The sequence below is a fragment of the Callospermophilus lateralis genome, chromosome 14, assembly GCF_048772815.1.
Source record: "Callospermophilus lateralis isolate mCalLat2 chromosome 14, mCalLat2.hap1, whole genome shotgun sequence".
Lineage (NCBI taxonomy): Eukaryota > Metazoa > Chordata > Mammalia > Rodentia > Sciuridae > Callospermophilus > Callospermophilus lateralis.
In genome coordinates this window covers 96,152,551-96,172,650 of record NC_135318.1, presented here as the reverse complement: position 1 = coordinate 96,172,650, position 20,100 = coordinate 96,152,551, and the positions used below count along the sequence as shown (strand labels likewise).

Here is a 20,100-nt window from a genome sequence, read left to right as displayed (position 1 = left end):
CCCGACTGACCACCAGGTCTTTTATGGTACATGGATATTGCTTCCAGGTGTGATAAGTTTTCTTTTGTTCAGATATTTGTGAATCACTAAGAATCAATAATAAAGGAAGTGCAAGCTACACCGTAAACACATGAAGTAATGTCACAGAAACCCTGTGGGTCTCTCAGTGTCCTGACAAGAATAGTTATTTTCTACCCTTTTCCTGCTGCCACCCTGACTGCGTCATTTATGGAAATAGAATTCACATACTATAAAATTCACCGTGTGTGTGAGTGTGTGTGTGTGTGTGTGTGTGTGTGTGTGTGTTACTGGGGATTGACCTCAGGGCTTCGTTCCCACCCCTTTTTATTTTTTATTTAGTTGTAGGACCTTCTACTGTCCTGCATGGCAGGATAAACCAAATAGAACCATGCAATGGAATGTAATTTGGCCACAAGAAGGAATGAGGGGGTGGGTGACGTGCTACAGTGTGGATGAAACTGGAAAACACGCTGAGTGAAAAAAGCCAGTCGTCCAAGTGTCATATGGTTCCATTTACACAAAAGATCTAGAGCAATCTACAGAACCATGAAAATGCTCCAAAATTAGATAGGGGCTGGGATGGAACTCAGTGGTAGAGGGCTGGGTTCCATCCCAGCACTAGAGGAAAGAGAAATCACTTATCTAATTCACAAATCTGTGAATTTACTAAACTCTGCAAAATTAAACAATCTTTATTTATTTATTTGAGTTCTGAGGATTTAACCCAAGTTCTTATTTTTTTTTTTTTTTTAATTTTGAGATGGAGTCTCACTAAGTTGCTGAGGTTGACCTGGAACTTGCAGGCCTCCTGCCTCAGCCTCCCAAGTCGCTGGGATTACACAAGTGCCCCACCATACCCAGCAATTATATGGTTTCAAAAGGGTGATTTTTTTTTTCTTTTTCTTTTTCTTTTTTTTTGAGACAGAGTCTCACCATGTTGCCCAGGCTGGTCTAGAACTCATGGGATCAAGGGAATTTTTTAGCTGGAACAGTGGTGCCCACCTGTCATCCCAGTGACTGGGGAGGCTAGGGTAGGAGGATTGCAAGTTTGAGGCCAATCTCAGTAAACTAGCAAGACCCTGTCTCAAAAAATAAAAAGGGTTGGGGTGTAGCTCAGTGGCAGTGTATCCTGGGCTCACTCCCCCTCAAAAAAGGTGAATTTTATAGTGTGTGAACTCTATCCCCTTAAAGCCGTTATTTTAAAAACCATTTCTCGGGGGAACAGATAAGATCAGGACGATTGGCATGTGGCAGTGCTGAATACCCATTTTCCCACTTTCATGGATGCTTGAAAAGTTTTAGAAAGAACAGCTGGAATGCACGGGTGTGCTGTCCTCCCACGGAGCTGGACACTTGATAAAGACTCAAAGCCAGGGAAACTTGACGGTTGCCCCTTCTCCCCGGCTCTGCATCCTGAGTGGTGAATCTGGGAAGGGAAGGCAGGCAGGAGAAGGCCTGTGCACCTCGGCGCCTGCAAAGGGGCCAGCCCCTACCTGATTCAGGCTCAAGGTGAGTCTCAGGCTCACACTCCTCCAGCAGCCACAGCCACAGGCTTACCACAGTACCTTCCATCAGGGGGAAAGGGTGGGGCTCTCCACCCAGGCCACCACCCAGGAGGAGAACAGAAAAGAGGATCACAACTGCACTCATTTTTGCCATCTGCACACCATCAGGGAGAAGACAGTCTCCTGAGGATCCTTCAGACTCTAGGACCTTAAACTCCAGGATACTGCGGAACCCACGGCCTGTGAGGTAACACTCCAGAGGTGATGGGGGAGGGGGCCCAAGTGTGTGGAGAGGGGGGCGTTGGGCGCCTCAAGTAGCCTCTCTGCTCACTCCTTGGTTATCTGATGTCCTCCAGTCCTGCACGTGCTGCAGCCTGAAGGCAGCTGGATAGTAACAAAACTCTGAAGATGCAAGTGACAAATTGGAAGCAGCTTAAGTGGCCAGAAAAATCATGTGACTGATCAAGACATCACACTAAAGGGCTGGGGATGTAGCTCAATGGTTGAGAACTTGCCTGCCAAGCATGCATGAGGTCCTGGGTTCCATCTCCGGCATTGTAAAAAAATAAAAATAAGAAGTCATCACTAATAAAGTGTTGTTACTTATGGTTGCTGTAGTTTGGACCTGCAATGTCCCTCAAAGACCCGTGTGTTAAAGGATTGGTCACCAGCCTGGGGCACTATTGGGAGGTAGTGAAACCTTGGGGAGATAGGGCTAAAAGGAAGGAAGTCACTGGGGCCATGCAATATTGGGACAACAGTCACTTCCTTCCTTCCTATTTGCTTTCCAGCCTCCACGAGGTAAGCAGCCTCCTCTGCCACATGCTCCTGCCGTGATGTACAATGCCACCACAGTACCAAAAGCAACAGGGCCAAGTGATCAAGAACTGAAACATTTGAAACAATGAGCTGGAAAAAAAACCCTTTCCTCTTATTAACATGATTATCTCAGATATTTTAGCACAGTGAGGGAAAGCTGACTGTTACAATGTTATAAAATTATAACACTGAAACCTGCATTGACTCACTAATATATTTCTCATAAATACTATTTCCCCTATTATGTTTTATAAGTATTAGACTACTTTCAAAGGAAAAAACTCTGTGTTGTGGAATCTTTACTACAGTTTTTCCCCCTATTTTTTCCTGCATTTTGTGGTGGGTCCCATAAATTACGTAGCCATGGCTGGGATGGAAGAAATCTTACAGAGGCAAAAAGTTACATAAAAGTTATAGAGTAGAATCCTAGAGAGTTCAGTTGTATTAGTTTTCTACCGCTGCCATAACAAAGTACCCCAAAATGGGTAACTTAAACAAAAGAATTTATCATCTCACAGTCCTGGAGGCTGACATCTGAGATCACTGTGTTGGCAGGGTTGGTTCCTTCTGAGTGCTGTGAAGGCAGGGTCCCTTCCAGGACTTGGCCTGCAGACGGCTGTCCCCTCCCTGTGTTTTCACATCTCCTTCCCTCTACATATACCTGTGTTTTAATTTACTCCTATGAGGACACCAGGCATATTAAATTAGGGCCCACCCTAATGACCTTGGTATAACAAAATTACCTCTATAGTGACCCTATCTCCAAATATGCTCAAATTGGAGGTTCTACTAGGACTTCAACATCTAAATTTGGGAGAACATAACTTAATCTATAACATGGCGGTAGTATAAGTCTTATTTCTCTAAAATATCTTTGAAAAACAAAATATAGAACAAAAAAAAAGTATAAAAAAACACATAAGCCAGGCACAACTGTAATCCCAGTGGCCCAGGAGGCTGAGGCAGGAGGATCACAAGTTCAAAACCAGCCTCAGCAAAAGTAGGCCCTTAGCAACTCAGTGAGATCCTATCTCTAAATAAAATACAAAATAGGGCTGGGGACATAGCTCAGTGGTTGAGTGCCCCTGAGTTCAACCCCCCCCCAAAAAAAAAACCCACATAAAACAACACACAACCCACACTCTTAAAACAACACACAACCCACACTCTTAAAATAACCAGAAGCAGAAGATGTCCAATCTCAAATAGAAAAATAACTGCTGGGCTGGGGATGTGGCTCAAGTGGTAGGGCGCTCGCCTGGCATGCGTGCGGCCCAGGTTCGATCCTCAACACCACATACAAAGATGTTGTGTCAACCGTAAACTAAAAAAAAATATTAAAAAAAAATTCTCTCAAAAAAACAAAAACCCTGTTACCCCTGATGGGAAGAATCACACCTGGGACAGGAGTCCCCTGGGTTTCTCCTTTGCTAGCAAAGCAATAAAGGTTCTTTAAAAAAAAAAAAAAGAAAGAAAGAAAGAAAAAGAAAAATAACTGCTAACCTGGGTTGCAACTCTTTCACTTTTGATTGCTGGTCTCTGCAAAAAGAAAACACAGCAGCCCGAGATGGCCTAAAAATCAGTTGGGCACTGTGCACAGCCTGTAGTACCAGAGACTTGGGAGGCTGAGACATGAGGACTGCGAGTTTGAGGCCAACCTGGGTGACTTGGCCAGACCCTGTCTCAAAGTAAAAAACTTTATAAAGTTCAAGCTCATGTCTAATGGAAAAGGTATATGTTGAGACAAATAATTACAGATCAGTCTGGTAAATGAGTTTAGGACGCATATTATCTTGCAAGGTTGCAGCAGTTGACCCCAGCACAGCTCCGTAACTTTGGACCAATTATACCAGTACTATGACACTCCTCGGTTACCTCACCTGCAAAATGAAACCAACAACACAACTACGTGGTAGAACTGCTATGAGGATCTAATATAAAATCTATACATTCTTAGAAGCGCTCTGCAGACACATACCAAGCGCTCGATAAACGCCAATGTCAAAAGTACCACGAGAGTACTTTACAAGGAATGGGATCCCTCTCCGTGTTTAATAAGGAAATTCTTTGGATGAAACACCCAGAGCTGGCCTCCTTGGGGAAGGTGCGCGCACCAAGAGCGTGGCCGAGGTGCTGGGGCACCGGGATAGCGTCTTCTTGGACCGGCGAACTCGCCGCCGGCCTCGGGGACCCGCAGACCTGCCCGGGGACCCTTTAAGAACGGAGCCATGACGTCACCCCCGACGCAGCGCAGCCTACCTTGGCCACGCCCCGCAGTTCTTCCGGACGGCCTCGATTGGCCGACCGGTCTCCGGAGGCCACGCCCTCCTCCCCCGCTGCGGGCCCCGGCGCCCGACGTCAATCGGGCCGGGTGGGGGTTCTGATTGGCCTCGGGCCGCCCTCCTGAAAGCCCCGCGGGGCTCGCGTAGGCTGCGCGTTTAGGGGGAGGGTCGCGGCTTCGCGTCAGGAGTCGCAGCTGTCCCAGTCCGCCCGCCCGCCCGCTGGTCCCTCCTGCAGCCCTCCTGCTGGGCAGGGCCAGCCCTGCCCGGCCATGGAGTCCTACGACATCATCGCCAACCAGCCCGTGGTCATCGACAACGTGAGGCCCGGCAGCCGGGGGGAGGGTGGGTGTCCCGCCCCCGGGGGTGCACGCGGCGGCGCCGGGAGGGACCCCAGCCAGTCTCGGCCCGTTCCCAGGTTCGCTGCCCTGCAGGGCCGCTCGGTTCCAAGGCCTGGGTGAAAAGGCCACCTGGTCCTTTTGCCCTGGCCTTGGACCAGCATCCCGGTCGCGCAGCAGAGCCCCCTTGGGGAACCCAGGAAGTCCGAGACAGCTGGAGCGACAGCCAGGCGTCCATCGGGTGCACCTGTGCATCAGGCCCGTGGACGCATCCCGGACCCTGCTCGGTTGAGAGTAGAATCATTGGTCAAGTTTGGGCCCCGGCCCCTTTTGCTCATCCTTTCGCTCTGGCTCTGGCCACCTGAGAAGGTGGGCTGGCATTTGCCCTTTTGCACACTTCTGGCCTCATCTTTTGGAGGGGTTTGACCTGGTGATGTTTAAAACACTTACCAAGAGAACTGCACCCCGAAGCAAAAAATGCAAGTTACTCTCCACCAGCCACATATCCACCATCACCTGGATGGTCTCTTGGCGCCTTTGACCCTCTCTCCTTAAGTACTCCTGTGTAGGGCAGAAATTCCATAGCCTGTGGAACAGTAGAGAGTGCAAGGCCACTCTTCTCAGCACTGAGATGCAGGTTGGGGTCATTGTTTGGAAGCCTCAGGAGAAAGATGATGTTTGGCTTCCTGCGGCCTTGTCCTTCAGCACTGGGGCTCACTCAGGCTTGCTTTTCAGGAAGATTTCTGGCCTGAGAGCCTGACATGGGGAGAAGAAAAGGGCTGGGGTCTGTGCAAGTGCCTCTAGCTGATGCTTCTGGTGTGCAGGCCTTGTAGTTTATAATAATGACTCTCCTCTGCTCTTTCTGGGTTCCGTCTCTGTTCCACATGACCCAGGTGGGGTCCCTGAATGGCCGCCTTTTTTGGAGTACCCATGTGGGCTTGCCTGAGTCATAGCAGGCAGCGAACACTGAGACTAGAATTGGAATTGGGGACGTGCTTCAGACCAGCTATTTCCCTTCTTGGTGGGCAAATAATTCACATAATTTATCAACAAACTTATGAGTTCCAAGAGCAATCACTTGGCCCCTCTGGTTGTCCAGCCCCTCCTCTATAACTGGGGGATGTCTATTTCTACACTGCCAAACCAGAGGGCTGTGGTGGAGATGGGTGGGAAGAGGTGTTGAAAAGATTCTGGCATGGTTACTAGATGCTAGGTTCATTTTGAGATCCTAAGTCCAACTTCCAGGCTGGAGCAGTGCCTGGACCAAGTTCTCCTGGGAATCTCATGGGAAGCCACTTGAGGGAAAGCACCAGTCCTTTTGTGCACCCAGTCATCTTCCCTGGCAGGCCCTGTCTGCCCCTTTTCTGCTGGGGAAGGGAAAAGGGGGCTGTTGGGAGAAACTGCCCTAAGAGTTTGCTTCTAGATGTCTTTTGGGAGGAACCAGCCGGAGAGCTTACAGAGAAGGACACATTGCCTAATTTCCCGTGCTTTGCTCAATTGACCTTCTGGTCTGGATCATTGTCATTCATGACTGTGGCTTGTGCACTGTAGGATGTTTAGCAGTATCCCTGGCTTTCCCACAGTGTGCCACCGAACCCCTCCCTTGTATACCTCCTTCAGAAACCATACATTGCCAGATGTTCCAACATGGGGATACAAAATCACCCCCAGTTTTGAACCACTGGTGTATTGTAAATGTTCCTGTTTTCTCGGCAGGAACGGTGGTCTTCTCCCTGGCCTCTGTTGGTGGGACAGCCAGCTCTCCACACCTGAAGGTGAATGTCAGAAGCTAAACATTGTTTTCCTTGCAGGGTTCAGGAGTGATCAAGGCTGGCTTCGCTGGAGATCAGATTCCCAAATACTGTTTCCCAAACTAGTAAGTGTTGCTGGGGCAGTAGCTCTTCCTCTTCTGGGTGCTTCCTGGGAGACCGCCAGCCCTGGGTCATGGCTCTCTTCTTTGAGGACAACTCTTGCCGGTTTGCAAGGGAAAACACCAGGTTTGGGAGGTTAACAACATCAAGAGAGCTCTGAAGAGACAGGGCCTTGAGTTCCCCTTCCTCTCTGGGGGCTGTCATCTTTGTCTCCCTGAGCCATTGTGGAAGAGAGGCAGCCAGCATTGCCCTGGGGACAGGGTGTGGCTGCGGCAGCAGGATTAAAAGGGAGCTCTCTCCTAGGGGACAGCCAAACTAAAGCAGTAGAAAGAATCAGCAGGCCCTTCCTCCCTGAAGTATTTTGCGGTTTTTATATCTTTTAGTTGAACCCAGGGCCTCAAGAATGCTTAGCTCCTTCCAGGATCCTTACCTGTGTTCCCCTGGCAATGTGTTCTTCAGGACTTGTTTATCTTCAGATCCTAGGAAATGTTTATTTTTGCTTTTGATTTTGTTTTTGAGCCAGGATCTTGCTGAGTTGCTTAGGGCCTTGCTAAATTGCTGAGGCTGACCTTAAACTTGTGATCCTCCTGTCTCAGCCTCCCAAGTCACTGGGATTAAACTATGGCACCTGGCCTAGGAAATGTTTTGTTTCAGTCAAGAGAGGCCTTTCCCAGTACAGTGCTGGGGACATCCATAGGACACAGGGGTCTTTCCCTGGGTGGTGCTAGACCATCTTTGGAGGGATGCCATCCCAGAGGGCACCTAGAGTGTGTAGCCCATCAGGGACATTTTCCTCCACAGAATCCTGGCGGCTTCGGAACTAGTGACCTAAAGGCCAGGACAGAGCAGGATCCTAAAGCCCCCAAAGTCACAGGCTATACCAAGAACCCCAGGCCCTCGCCAGGAACCTTGCGGGCTTTAGCTTTCCTGCTGGCACTTGTGGGCATGATGAAAGGTTGCTGTTGGTTCCAGGAAACTTGGGTCACATTTTAGAGCGGTAGCTCATCCAGCAGTAGCTCTTAGTTTCCAAGAGCTGAACCTCAGTTGCAGAAGCTCAGGCAGTAGGAAGGGGCCATCAAATGAGTGAGAGGTGCCCAAGGGAGCCACCACCCAGCTTTCTGGGACCATCTTCACTCAGTCTGTAGAAAGTGATGACAGCCCTGCCCCCTGAAGTCAACAGCGTGGGCTGAGTGACGTCCCTGCTGAAGGCTGACTCTCTGCTATGGCTGGGCCATAAAGGGATCCTGGCGTTCAGGCACTCAGCTGCCTCCAGGAGGGAGACCCTCCCCAGTCCCACAGCCCAAGGCCCCAGTTTCCAGTCTTGTGTCCTGTGGCCACATCCGGGTACTCTGGAGCTTTGGCGCTGGACTTTAGTTTTCCTGGACACAGCAGTTGGCCCTGCCCACTCACTCATTCCATGTGTACTTGCAGTGTTGGGCGGCCAAAGCACATGCGGGTGATGGCTGGAGCCCTGGAGGGAGACCTCTTCATCGGACCAAAAGCAGAGGTGACCTGTGGGGCCTGCCTTTCCCTGTGTTTAGGGTCCTCTCTCACAGGAGTGCTGGAACCCTTTGCTCGTGCCCATTTGGGCTCTAGCTGTGAAGTGCTGTGTGTGTACCTCCCTTCTGTGAGATGTGGGGTGGTGGCGTCTCTTCTGGGGGATATGTTTAGACCTCCTCATATCCTGACTTTTAGAAGCTATTTGGAAACTACAGAGGAAATACTGATTATTAAAAAGTGACTTCAGAATTAGCATTTCCCTGACCAGGGCCACGGGAGCCACCTTTTACACTCTAGCCTGGGAAAACCACCTAGGGACTGCACAGCCACCACATCACAGCCCAGACAGATCTCAGGAGGAGCCAGCCAGGGGTGTGGAAAGAAGAGCAAGCCCATCTTGGGCAGGTGCCATGTAGGCAGCTGGGGACACCGTGTGAGGCTCTGGGGAGTGCGGCTCCTGTAAGGTGCCAGGATCCTGGAGGAGCAGTAGGCACCAGCGACCACAAGGGGGCACTGTGCTGATGGGAGTGGGGCAGGTGGCAGCAGACAGGGCAGAGCTGATGGGGAATGTGTGGGCAGTGAGTGGGGGGGAAGGGACTGCATGGGTTGTGGTGGGTGGGGGGGAGCAGGTGGTCATTTTCTCTGGTCCTCAGCCAGTTGAAGCTCACTGAATTCTGAGCCAAGATGCTGTTGGACAAATGAGCATATTCCTCGTCCAGAACCTGCCACAAAGCAGGGGACAGCCAGTGGGCAGGGTGGTTCCATGGAAGGCAAAGGAAGGAGGCAGCTTCCAGAGAGGCCGGAAGCAGCTGCTGGGGAAGAGCCTGGTGCCACCTCCAGATTTCCGCCCACTTCCCCCAGGAGCACCGGGGGCTGCTGGCCATCCGCTACCCCATGGAGCATGGCGTGGTGCGGGACTGGAATGACATGGAGCGCATCTGGCAGTATGTCTACTCCAAGGACCAGCTGCAGACCTTCTCTGAGGAGGTGTGGTGGCTGGCCCTTGCCCCAGGCTCCCAGTGTTCCCTGCTTCCTGGGCCCTGTCCCTCTGCTTCCTTTCTGGTCAGGCCTTCCCCCTTCCTGCCTGTGTGTTGGTAGCGTCACTATGTCTGTGTGTGCCTGCTCGGCCAGGGGCAACCAGGCAGAATTTTCCAGAGAGCGCCAGATCTTGGGAGAGTAACTGCCCGCAGATAACAGGATGGAGCCCTCAAAAAGAATAGGAGGCTGCAGCTTGAAGCAGGGATCTAACCATCTGGACGGGACCCCTGGGGCCTGGCCTGTGGTCCTCTGCATGCCACCACTCTCCCATCTCTCTCGCAGCACCCTGTTCTTCTAACGGAGGCCCCACTCAACCCCAGTAAGAACCGGGAGAAGGCGGCGGAGGTGTTCTTTGAGACCTTCAATGTGCCGGCCCTGTTTATCTCCATGCAGGCCGTGCTCAGCCTGTGAGTGCCCCTGGGTCCCCTCCTCCCGTGGCCACCCTCCTGCTTGCAGTGGCCAGGGGTCTGACTTCCTCGAAGGAACAACCCCTTGCCGCCTCTGATGACTGTTCCTTTAGCGAGTCCTTTGTGCCACTCTTTCAGACTAGACAATACAGATGTCCCAAGGTCTCTCCCAGGGGTGAGGAGGTCCCCATGCCTCAGTGGCTGAGGTGAGGGGATGCTGACCTGGTAACAGGTACGCAACAGGACGCACGACAGGAGTGGTTTTGGACTCTGGGGACGGGGTCACCCATGCTGTCCCCATCTATGAGGGCTTTGCCATGCCTCACTCCATCATGCGGGTGGACATTGCTGGCCGTGACGTTTCCCGCTATCTCCGGCTGCTTCTGCGCAAGGAAGGAGCCGACTTTCATACCTCAGCTGAGTTTGAGGTTGTCCGGACTATCAAAGAGGTGATGAGGGGTAGGGGGACAGCCTAGGGAGGGGACATGGGACCTAAGTACAAGGTCAAGCCCTGGGCTGCAGGTGTCCCGGTACAGCCTTCTGAGGCTTGTGTCCCTGCCCCTGCAGCGTGCCTGCTACCTGTCTATCAACCCCCAGAAGGATGAGGCTCTGGAGACAGAGAAGGTGCAGTACACCTTGCCAGATGGCAGCACGCTGGATGTAAGTGGCCAAGGGTAGTACTGGGTGGCCGCCAAGGCCGGCCTGGAAGAAGGGAAGACTGGCTTCTCTGGGGGCCTGTCTGCCCAACCCTTTCTGCTCCAAAGGTAGGGCCCGCACGCTTCCGGGCCCCCGAGCTGCTGTTCCAGCCGGACCTGGTGGGGGATGAGAGTGAGGGGCTCCACGAGGTGCTGGCCTTCGCCATCCACAAGTCGGACATGGACCTTCGCCGGACACTGTTCGCCAACATTGTGCTCTCGGGAGGCTCAACACTCTTCAAAGGTACTGTGGTAGGTGGCACAGTACTGATGGGAGCAAGACCAGAGCCCAGGGGTGGCTGGACCCTCTTACCCCATAGCCCCAAGGCACTGCTGTGGCCATTTTTGGCATTAGATTAAATTAAATCTATTTACCTGGTGACTAGATGACATATTTATGAGGTCAAAAATGTACCTGTGGAAAGGACTACAGAAAGGGGCGGTGGCAGCTGGGGGGCCCGAAGCCTGGACAGGGAGCCAGTGGCAAGGAGGGTGGACCTGGGCCCCAGGCTCAGCAGTCCTGTGTTCACAGGCTTCGGTGACCGATTACTGAGTGAAGTGAAGAAGCTTGCCCCGAAGGACGTAAAAATCAAGGTGAGGCTGTGGAGACGTCCTTGGGCACAGGCTTGGGACTGCCTTGACCTGGGGAGGAAGAGTGCAGGCCGCCTCCCCACTCGCTCATGTCCGGCCTGCCTGACTTCCCCCCTCCCCTGTCCCCCACCTCACACCCTTGTCGACTGGCCTGGGCTGTGGGAGGAAGGATGGCTGCCGGGTGGGGCCTGGCATTTACGTAGCTTCTTGCTCCCCTAGATCTCGGCCCCTCAGGAACGGCTGTACTCCACATGGATTGGGTGAGGCAGGGCCCCACGGGAAGCTCTGGGAAGGATCTGCTCTGCCCTGGCCCAGGCCAGGTGGAGGTGGGGGGATTGGAGCTCTGAGTGCCCAGAGAGTGACTGGCCCAGCCCACAGATCCATAAGAACATCGTCCCTGCGTCCTCACAGGGGCTCCATCCTGGCCTCACTGGACACTTTTAAGAAGATGTGGGTGTCCAAAAAGGAGTATGAAGAGGACGGCTCCCGTGCTATCCATCGCAAAACCTTCTGATGCCCCAGGAGGGCGGGCCGGGTGGAAGAATTGGAGGAGAACGGGAGGGGAGCCAGAGCCCTGGACTCTTTTGGTCTGGGCTCACGTTCTAGGCTTAGGGTCCCCTGCATGCCCTGAACCCCGAGGCAGGGGGGGTAGCGTTGCCTCCTGCAGCCTTCCCTACACACACAATAACATTTAGCTGCATGGTGGGAGTCTCGGGCTGGAACAGAGCAGCTGAAAAGCCAGCACTGGGTGGTTCTGGGTGTCCCCCTTGCTGGGGCCATTTAGGCCCAGGGTTTCTTGCTCTGACTCTTGCCGCTGCTCCCCCTAATGCCAGTGCCAGACACCCAGATGCCCCATTTCCTCTGACAGGCTCCCATGCAGGGCCAGAGTGCTAGGATGTCTGGGAAGCAGGCTGAAGGGGGGACAGCCAGTAGCCCTTAGGTGCAGTGAGGCACAGCAGTATGTCTCCTGCCACCTCCTCTCCCCGACCCAATGAAGCAGTCCAAACCCTCGCATGCTCTGCCCTCGTCCTCCTGGGCACTGCCTGGTGCAGGGCTGAGAAGCAGGCAGTCTTCCATCCCCAGCAGGCAGCTGTGGCCCAGGGTCAGAGCCGTCAGAGCCACGGGCAGCCACGGCTCATGTTTGCCACACTGTCCCCTTGTAAGCACCTCACTGATTGCTGCTCCCTCTCCTTGGCCCCAGTGCCCTGGACAGGAAAGAGTTAATGGCCTCACTTGTCAAGGGAAAGACTTAATCAGGAGTCAGACCCAAAGGGGGTGGGGGACGTTTCCTTCTCTAATCCCCCTCAAGAAAGGTCTTCATGGTGGCCAGGGCCCCACCTCCCTCTCCCCAGATCTGTACAATAATTTAACACAGTTGCCTGGAAAAAAAACTTTTATAAATCATTATAGTAATAATTATGGCTAAGGCCCAGCGTGTGGCTTTGTTCTTGTGGCTGAGTGCTGCAGTTTGCTCACCATCCCTGGGGACTTGCAGAGACCAGAGGGACCACACAGGCACTGCTGTGGCCCAGAAGCCCCATGGTTGGCAGGGCAATGGTGCAGGGAGGCCCCAGGAGGCTGGGCCCTCATCTCCAGCAGGATTCCCAGGCTTATTGCCTCCTTACCCACCATGACCCAGCAGAGGAGGCAGAGAACAGGGCTCCAGGCCCTTGATAGGTCCTGTGCCTTGCATCCTCTCCTGCTCTGAGCACCTGTGTGTGCCCTTCGGAGGGACCGGACCTCAGCTCAGGCAGTTGAGGACTGGCAGGAGTGCTGAGCTGGGCTGCACAGGAGGAGACTGGGAGGCAACCTGGAGGCGCATAGGCAGGCAGTGGGGCCAACAGATGGAGGTCTGCTCTCTCGAGCACCTCCGGCACGTCTGAGGGTACCAAGTGTTTGAGGCCAACAGTAAACAAGATTTATCCTCCCAATGGGACAGCCCAACAGGTGGGTCAGACTGATTTGCGAGGGCCCAGGGGTGAGCCAGGCAATGGGAATGTTCCAGGCAGAGTCAAGAGCTGAGATGCCTGGGGCCTTGGGGCTGGAGGCAACTCAGCAGGAAGGGGAAAGGAGTCTGCTGTGGCTCTAGCACGACATGAACTGGAGAGGAGGTTGGACTGGCATGTGAAGGGCCTGGAGGGTCGTTGGCCGTGTCCTGGGTGCTAGCCATGGAGGATGTTGACCAGAGCATTTGAGGTTGGTGGCTAAGAGGGCCACCGAACTGAGATCAGGTAGGAGGGGAGGACTGGGTGTCTGTGTAGCACATTTTGTGGGACCTTCAAGTCACATCAGTGCCAGAGTTTACACCAGGAGTTCTTCATTAGGGGGTCCTGCAGGCCAGCCCTGGACTGATAGCTCTGGTCCCTGCAGGACCTGGGGGTGGAACACATCTGCATATGTAATACACATTAAGGTAAATGCACACATGTGAGCACACCACAGTTAGAATATGTGCATGCCCTTCTTAACTGTTTGCTGGGAGGGCCTAGAAGCAGCGACACCCCAATAGCAATGAGCACATCAAGTATCAGGGCTTGGTCTCTAAATGCCATTACACAATCCCCTGGGACAGGGGAAAAAAATAGCTGAAATAAATATGCCCATGAGGAAGAAGAGACAGCTCTCCCTTCCAATAAATGTAGAAGGAATAATGGAGAAATAAAATCACTATTGGGCAAATATTAGAGTATAGAGTAGTAATATTGCAGGCAAGAAAAGACAGAAAAATTAGTGGGCAGAAATAAAGTGTTTGCATTGTATTGGTGTCTACTCATGAGATACAGAAAGAAAGAGTGGCATTTATGGTGGAGAAACCTAGTAGACACTACCTTCACCAAATGATCAAACTTTACAGCTCCAGTAACAAGTCGCCATCTCTTGATGAGGCACTAAAAGAGGCCCAGTTTCACCTGTGGTGTTTCTGTAAAATGTCAGTTGAACCAGGAGCCAGCAGCAGGCAACCCCAAAGTGAAACCAAGAAACCAGTCCCCTTGTTCAAAAGGAATAGGTCATGAAGACAACAAAGGACCAAGTGCAATGTGAGACCCTGGGTTGGAAAAAGGATTCCAAAAAGCCAGCAAAATCCCAATAAGAACTGGGCACACTGGCACACGCCTGTACTCCCAGTGTCTTCGGAGGCTGAGGCAGGAGGATCACAAGCTCAAAGCCAGCCTCAGCAAGGGCCTAAGTAATTGAAACCCTGTCTCTAAACAAAATACAAAAAAGGGCTGGGGATGTGGCTCATGGTTAAGCATCCCTGGGTTTAATCCCTGGTACCAAGAAAAAGGTCTTTTTGATGAGTTAACAGTATTCTATCGATATTAGTTTCCTAGCTTCAGTGACTATACTGAAATTTGGTTTTTCAAACTGTCCCGTATTCTATCTACTGTCTGATGCTAATACTAATAGGGAAAACTTGGTGAAGGATAAATAGGAACTCTTTGAAACTAACAGCAGTTACTTTTGCTATTTTTCTGTAAGTCTGAAATTATTTCAAAATAAAAACTTGGGGGGACAAAAGGAGTTGGGGTCTGGAGCTAAATGGCCTGGGTTCACAATCTTGTCTCCCACATTGCTAGCTGTATAATCCTGAGCTTTCCCAGGCTTGCCATCTCTAATCTGGGAGTGATAATAATGGCACCTACCTCATGGGTTTAATAACAGCCTAGAAGATGAATCTAGTACATTTTGTTCCAGAAATAAAATAAGCCCTGGAAGAATAAGAGGGACAGGGCTGGGGATGTGGCTCAAGCGGTTGCGCGCTCGCCTGGCATGCGTGCGGCCCGGGTTTGATCCTCAGCACCACATACAAAGATGTTGTGTCTGCCGATAACTAAAAAAATAAACATTAAAATTTAAAAAAAAAAAAAAGAATAAGAGGGACATATCAAAAGACCCTAGGAGCCAGTTTGAAGAGGTTCCCACCAATCAAATTTGGAACAAGTGAACAATCAAAAAATAAATGAATCACAGATGATAATCCACTAAGTAAAATAAAACATGAAGCCATACTGATATAAATAAATTCAAAGTGTGATAGGAATGAAGTGGTGACATCTCCAAGTACTGGCCTATGAGGTTTTTATTAAAGAGCAACTTCACAGTGGAGAAGCCTGGCAGACATTAGAGCTTAGCTAGGTGACCAAAACAAACTCTTCAGCAATGGATTAATTCAGCACTGAGTGCCTCTGGAGAGGGCACCAACCTCAGTGGCACTTCCACCCAAGATGCCAACCATGAGGAAACACAAACCCAAGTTGTCATTCTTAGCAGTGCCACAAGGTCAGCAGAATCAAGTAAAGACAACTGTCCTAGACCTGACAACCAAAGGCAAAATGTGACACTGAACTGAGTCTTTTTGCTTAAAAAGAGACTGGAACTTTTAGCCAAACTTGAATAGGAGCCGGGCGCGGTGGCGCATGCCTGTAATCCTAGCGGCTCAGGAGGCTGAAGCAGGAGGAGAGAGGCCAAAGCAAGAGGATCATCATGTTCAACGCCAGCCTCAGCAATGGTGAGGCATTAAGCAAGTCAGTGAAACCCTGCCTTTAAGGAAAAAAAAAATACAAAATAGGGCTGGGGATATGGCTCAGTGGTCAAGTGCCGCTGAATTCAATCCCTGGTACCAAAAAAAAAAAAGTTTAATAAATGCCTAAATACCAATTATCCAGAGTTCAAATTATTCCAGATCTTTTCCTTTACAATGTTGAGACAGAGCCTTGCTGTTGCCAGGCTGGCCTAACTCCTGGGCACAAGTGGTCCCCCAATCTGAGTTGCCCAAGTAGCTGGACTATAGTACCAGTATGTCCAGCTTGAATTTTTTTCTTTTTTAAAGATGGTACTGTGGGGCTGGTGTTGTGGCTCAGTGGTAGAGTGCTCGTCTAGCATGCTTGAGGCACTGGGTTCGATCCTCAGCACCACATAAATACAACATCCACCTAAAACTAAAAAATAAATTAAAAAAAAAAAAAGATGGTACTGTGGGCTTTATTCAAAGAAAACATTGGAGATAGATAGGTACAGGGACCAATACAGTGGGTCTTGCAGAGGGGGAATAGATTGGACCCAACCCCCACAATTGTTTTTTTCAAAATCAAGACCCAAGCAAGGTCCACACACTGTTGTGATGGGTTTCGCTCTATAGGTTCTCCCAAATTTCCCCCTCCCTCTACTCCTCACAACTTATTAGAAGAAACAGTCTTGTCTTGTTTTGGTACTAGGGATTGAACCCAGGAGTGCTTAACCACTGAGCCACATCCCCAGCCCTTTTTAAAATTTTATTTAGAGACAGGGTCTCATCTGAGTTGCTAAGTACCTTGCTAATCTGCTGAGACTGGCTTTGAACTCTCAATCCTCCTGCCTCAGCCTCCCGAGTTGCTGAGATTACAGGTATACATCATCACGCCCAACTAAATTGAAATTGGGTTTTTGAAACTGTCCCATATTCTGAATTTTGCTGTCATTCCCATAAACTTGCTTTGAAACAGATCCCTCAAGAATTCAAACTCACCAAAGTTTTTCTCAAAAGGTCACTCCACCAGTACTACCTGTCAGGCTCTTTACACATTTTATTTCTAACGCCTCATAAGGTACCTTTTTGCAAATATAACCATCCTGAGAACATGTTCATGGTAACACAGCCCAATGACAGAGCTGAGGTCATCAGCCTGAGGTCAACCTGACTCCAAAGGCCATCCTTTTCCCCTGCATGAGGTGATTCCAATCACAATATGGAGATTGAACTATGAAATGCTAAGCATACACTCTACCTCTGAGCTACATGCCCAGCTCCAATCTATTTTTATTATTTACTGAGTACTGATGGTACACTTTAAGTGGATGACAAACTAGTACAACAAACAGCTATTCCCAAAATAAAAGCTACCATGCCTACCCAAAAATACAGAAGGAAATAAGACTGGCCACCTACGGGAGGAGCCACTGCAATGGCTAGAATTTATTGGAAAGAAGAAACTTTACAGCATATTCTGAGTGAGTGAGTACAGAGGCTCAGTGGGCAAACTGGTGAGGAACCAGCTTGTAGTGGGTTCCACAATTTGGGCATCGCTGAGTCTCGCCTTTGTGCAGCCAGAACCAGATGACAGCACTGTTGTCCTCTTCACCTGAAAGGGAAAAGGGTAGTTGAAGGTCACCTAGCCTAAAAAAAGAGACTTCTAACATCCATCAACCACATTTGAGACAGAAATAAAACGATGGCTGACATCTTAAGAAATCAGTTCAAGCTTTTTTCCTATCTTTTAGATGAAGAAATGGAAGCCCCAAGTTTACCTGTGAGTAAATTGACACCAAGTTCTAATAATTTCTTTGCCTACATAGAATCCCAAAGCAGAGTCTATACTGGTATATATCCCTAGTGCCTAAAACAGTGCCTTGCCCAGAAATCATATAATGATAAGTATCGTCTGGGTGAATACTATTCCAAGACACACTTCCAGTGAGCAAGTCTAGTTGCTGTTCTGTACCTTTCCAGTAAGTACAATATATTCGTGCACGAGGCTTGAGAGAGCCAGAGCTCCAAAACAACTTATTTGCAAATCTGTCTTCTTTACACACATACAGTCACACAAAAAGATCTGAAGCAGCTAACAGACATCCTGTATAGTGGAATGCATTTTTTAAATGGACAAGAAAATAGAGATGAGGTACTTACAAATGCAACCCACAATTCGCTTGTTGGTGATGGATGGGACTAAGTTAGGGTCTTCCTTGGTGCCTGAAGCTGCCTTTGGGGCAAGTATATTGTATGGGTCCTGACAAAAAAAATAAAAGCAGACCCATTATGTCAAGTGTTTCCTACAAGTCACCCTTCTAGAACCAAATAATCTCAGAAGAGGAGTCTGATCCCATTCAAGACCATAAGACCAAAAGAGGACAGAGGGGGGAAAAAAGGGGTTTCTCACCAGTCCTTTCTTTGCAGCCATCAACACCTCCCTCTCCAGCCCAGTGGCCTGCTCATCATCAGTAGGAATACCACCTAAAGGAAGACACGTGATTTATGATGTTCACTGACATAATCAAGATTTTAATAAATACACACTGAATGATGAGAGGAAAAGGCCACACATAAACTTATGCATAAGTTTTTGTGGGTTCACAAGCTCTTAAAGGCTACCCATATCCATGGTTCCCAAAAGACCACAGTGTCACCCTCCCCCTAGCGGAAGCATTTCTTCTCCAACCAGAGGCCAATATTTCGACATTTATCTAATAGGATATCAATCAGTCCATTCGGCTAGGGGAGGCAAAGGTTTGAAGGGCGGCCCAGGCCCTGTCCCCACAACAAGGTCACCCGACACTCTCTAGTTAGGACGCTTATGCAGCAGGACTGTTTGGTGAGCAGTGGCGGCGATCGCCCGAAATTACTGGGAGATGCCCGCGGAGCTTGGGGCGCTGTGGGCCCTGAAGCGGTCAGTGGCGTCGCGAGGAGCAACGCCGCCAGCCCCGCTTTGCTGTCCCAGCACCAACCATCGTGGGAGAATAACGACTGGGGTCCCAGGCGCGCCCTCCGAAGAGTACCTCGAGAAGACATGGAGCGCACGGCAGCCACCCCATTGGGACCGCAGGCCCTCAGGCCCTGCGCGGCCAGAGCTCCGGCTCCACGAAGTAACCTTGAAGCCATCACACTCGCGTCAAGCAGCTGCACTTCCGGGAACAGATGCGAGATGGGCGGAACTTCCGGGGCGGGACTTCCCTTCTATCAGCCTTCCGCTTCCTCTGCCTGACCGTAAGTCACGTGGGAGATGCGGGGCTGCGCGTGCGTGCTCCTTCCTCGCCTCCGCGGCCTCGGAGGTGTGGAGGATTCCACTGTCTCTTGGAATCTGGGTCGTTGTGTGTGTGCGCCCACCACATTGGAATTCCTGTTTGACCTAGTAACCGTGCTCCTGTAACTTGGACCCGCAGCAGGCCTTAGGTCCGCGCCTGTCAAGACTCGCTGGACTGCCCATGATATAAATTTGGGAGTGGCACCTTGAAGCCCACCGTGTTCTTTGTTATGCTCGTTAGTCGCTGTGTCGGCTCGCCTGACTGCTCGGGAGCCATCGCGAACTTGTTGCACTGGCCCCCGCTACCAGAACTTGGACGGGACCCACCCGTTACTGTGGGAGGTACCAAGCGGAACTGGGCAGAAGTGGGACTCCTCCCGGACTAAAGGCCTTGATGACGTGCAGAGAGGGTGGCCACTCGGATGGTAGCCAAGGGAGGGGTTAGGAGGAGGAGCAGGAAGGGAAGAGGAAGTGGAGTCAGAACGTGGTGTGGCCAGTTATTTATTTAAAGTGGATAACATCTTCCATGGTTCCCCATTGCCCACAGGTAATGCACAAGTCTCTTAGCAGGATGGACACTTGAGAACCTTCGCAAAGGCTGTCCCCTCTATCCTATTGTCCAGACATCTCTGAAACAGTCTGGCTGCATGCTTTGTCTCCTGACCAGATTGAAAATCTTCAATTATGCCCTAAGGTTGAAGTCTCATTGCCTTGCAGAGACATGGCATATAAAATAATCTGTTAATTCTTAGTATATTTACTACTTAAACAATATACAGAATCAATTTATAGGGCTTCTCCTGGCCCAATGAGGTCAATTTGAGGCAAATTGGAGAGTACTGAAGTCCCAGGTGTTCCCATCTGTTCCATGCAGGTTACTTTTGTGTGTGTGTGTGGTAGCGCTGAGGATTGAACCCAGAGCCTATGTGCATGTGAGGAAAGCACTCTATCAACTGAGGTATATCCTCAGCCCCCATGCAGGTTACATTTCATAGCAGGAATACATGTAATTTTCCAGGGTGCTCACTGTATCAAGAAAAAAAGAAAAAATGGTTTCTATTCTGAGGTCCAAAATTGCTTGATACTTTTTGAAAGTGTTTTACTATGCGTGGTTCCACTGTTAACTTCCTTACCTCATACTGCAGGCTCTCCAAATTAAATCCTCCCCTGCAAAAAAAAAAAAATCCTTAGCTCCAAGGAATGTTCCCCAAGAATCTATAGATCTATAATTGGCCTATACCTATGGTTAGGTGTTTGG

The 20,100-nt window shown here is 50.5% G+C and overlaps 2 protein-coding genes across 2 annotated transcripts; one reads left to right on the top strand and one right to left on the bottom strand.

Annotated features, from left to right (window-relative positions):
* Positions 1-4,683: 4,683 nt before the first annotated feature.
* Actr1b (actin related protein 1B) lies at positions 4,684-12,491 on the top strand. Its single transcript, XM_076832530.1, has 11 exons — positions 4,684-4,944; positions 6,774-6,838; positions 8,265-8,340; positions 9,195-9,320; positions 9,654-9,778; positions 10,011-10,227; positions 10,346-10,438; positions 10,543-10,717; positions 11,006-11,067; positions 11,284-11,324; positions 11,476-12,491. The coding sequence occupies exons 1-11, from the start codon at positions 4,897-4,899 to the stop codon at positions 11,576-11,578; spliced, it is 1,131 nt and encodes a 376-aa protein (XP_076688645.1). The 5' UTR covers positions 4,684-4,896; the 3' UTR covers positions 11,579-12,491.
* A 4,496-nt stretch (positions 12,492-16,987) lies between these two features.
* On the bottom strand, positions 16,988-18,748 carry Cox5b (cytochrome c oxidase subunit 5B). Its single transcript, XM_076833525.2, has 4 exons — positions 18,598-18,748; positions 17,982-18,055; positions 17,732-17,831; positions 16,988-17,183 (listed from the first exon to the last, which is right to left on the bottom strand). The coding sequence occupies exons 1-4, from the start codon at positions 18,698-18,700 to the stop codon at positions 17,071-17,073; spliced, it is 390 nt and encodes a 129-aa protein (XP_076689640.1). The 5' UTR covers positions 18,701-18,748; the 3' UTR covers positions 16,988-17,070.
* Between the last annotated feature and the right edge of the window lie 1,352 nt (positions 18,749-20,100).

Coding starts and splice junctions, on each gene's coding strand:
- Actr1b (XM_076832530.1), top strand. CDS start 4,897: ATGGAGTCCTACGACATCATCGCCAACCAGCCCGTGGTCATCGACAAC. Junction 10,439..10,542: donor CAGATGGCAGCACGCTGGAT/GTAAGTGGCCAA, acceptor TCTGCTCCAAAG/GTAGGGCCCGCACGCTTCCG. Junction 11,068..11,283: donor CGAAGGACGTAAAAATCAAG/GTGAGGCTGTGG, acceptor TTGCTCCCCTAG/ATCTCGGCCCCTCAGGAACG.
- Cox5b (XM_076833525.2), bottom strand. CDS start 18,700: ATGGCTTCAAGGTTACTTCGTGGAGCCGGAGCTCTGGCCGCGCAGGGC. Junction 17,832..17,981: donor TGGCTGCAAAGAAAGGACTG/GTGAGAAACCCC, acceptor TTTTTTTGTCAG/GACCCATACAATATACTTGC. Junction 17,184..17,731: donor GCGAATTGTGGGTTGCATTT/GTAAGTACCTCA, acceptor TTTCCCTTTCAG/GTGAAGAGGACAACAGTGCT.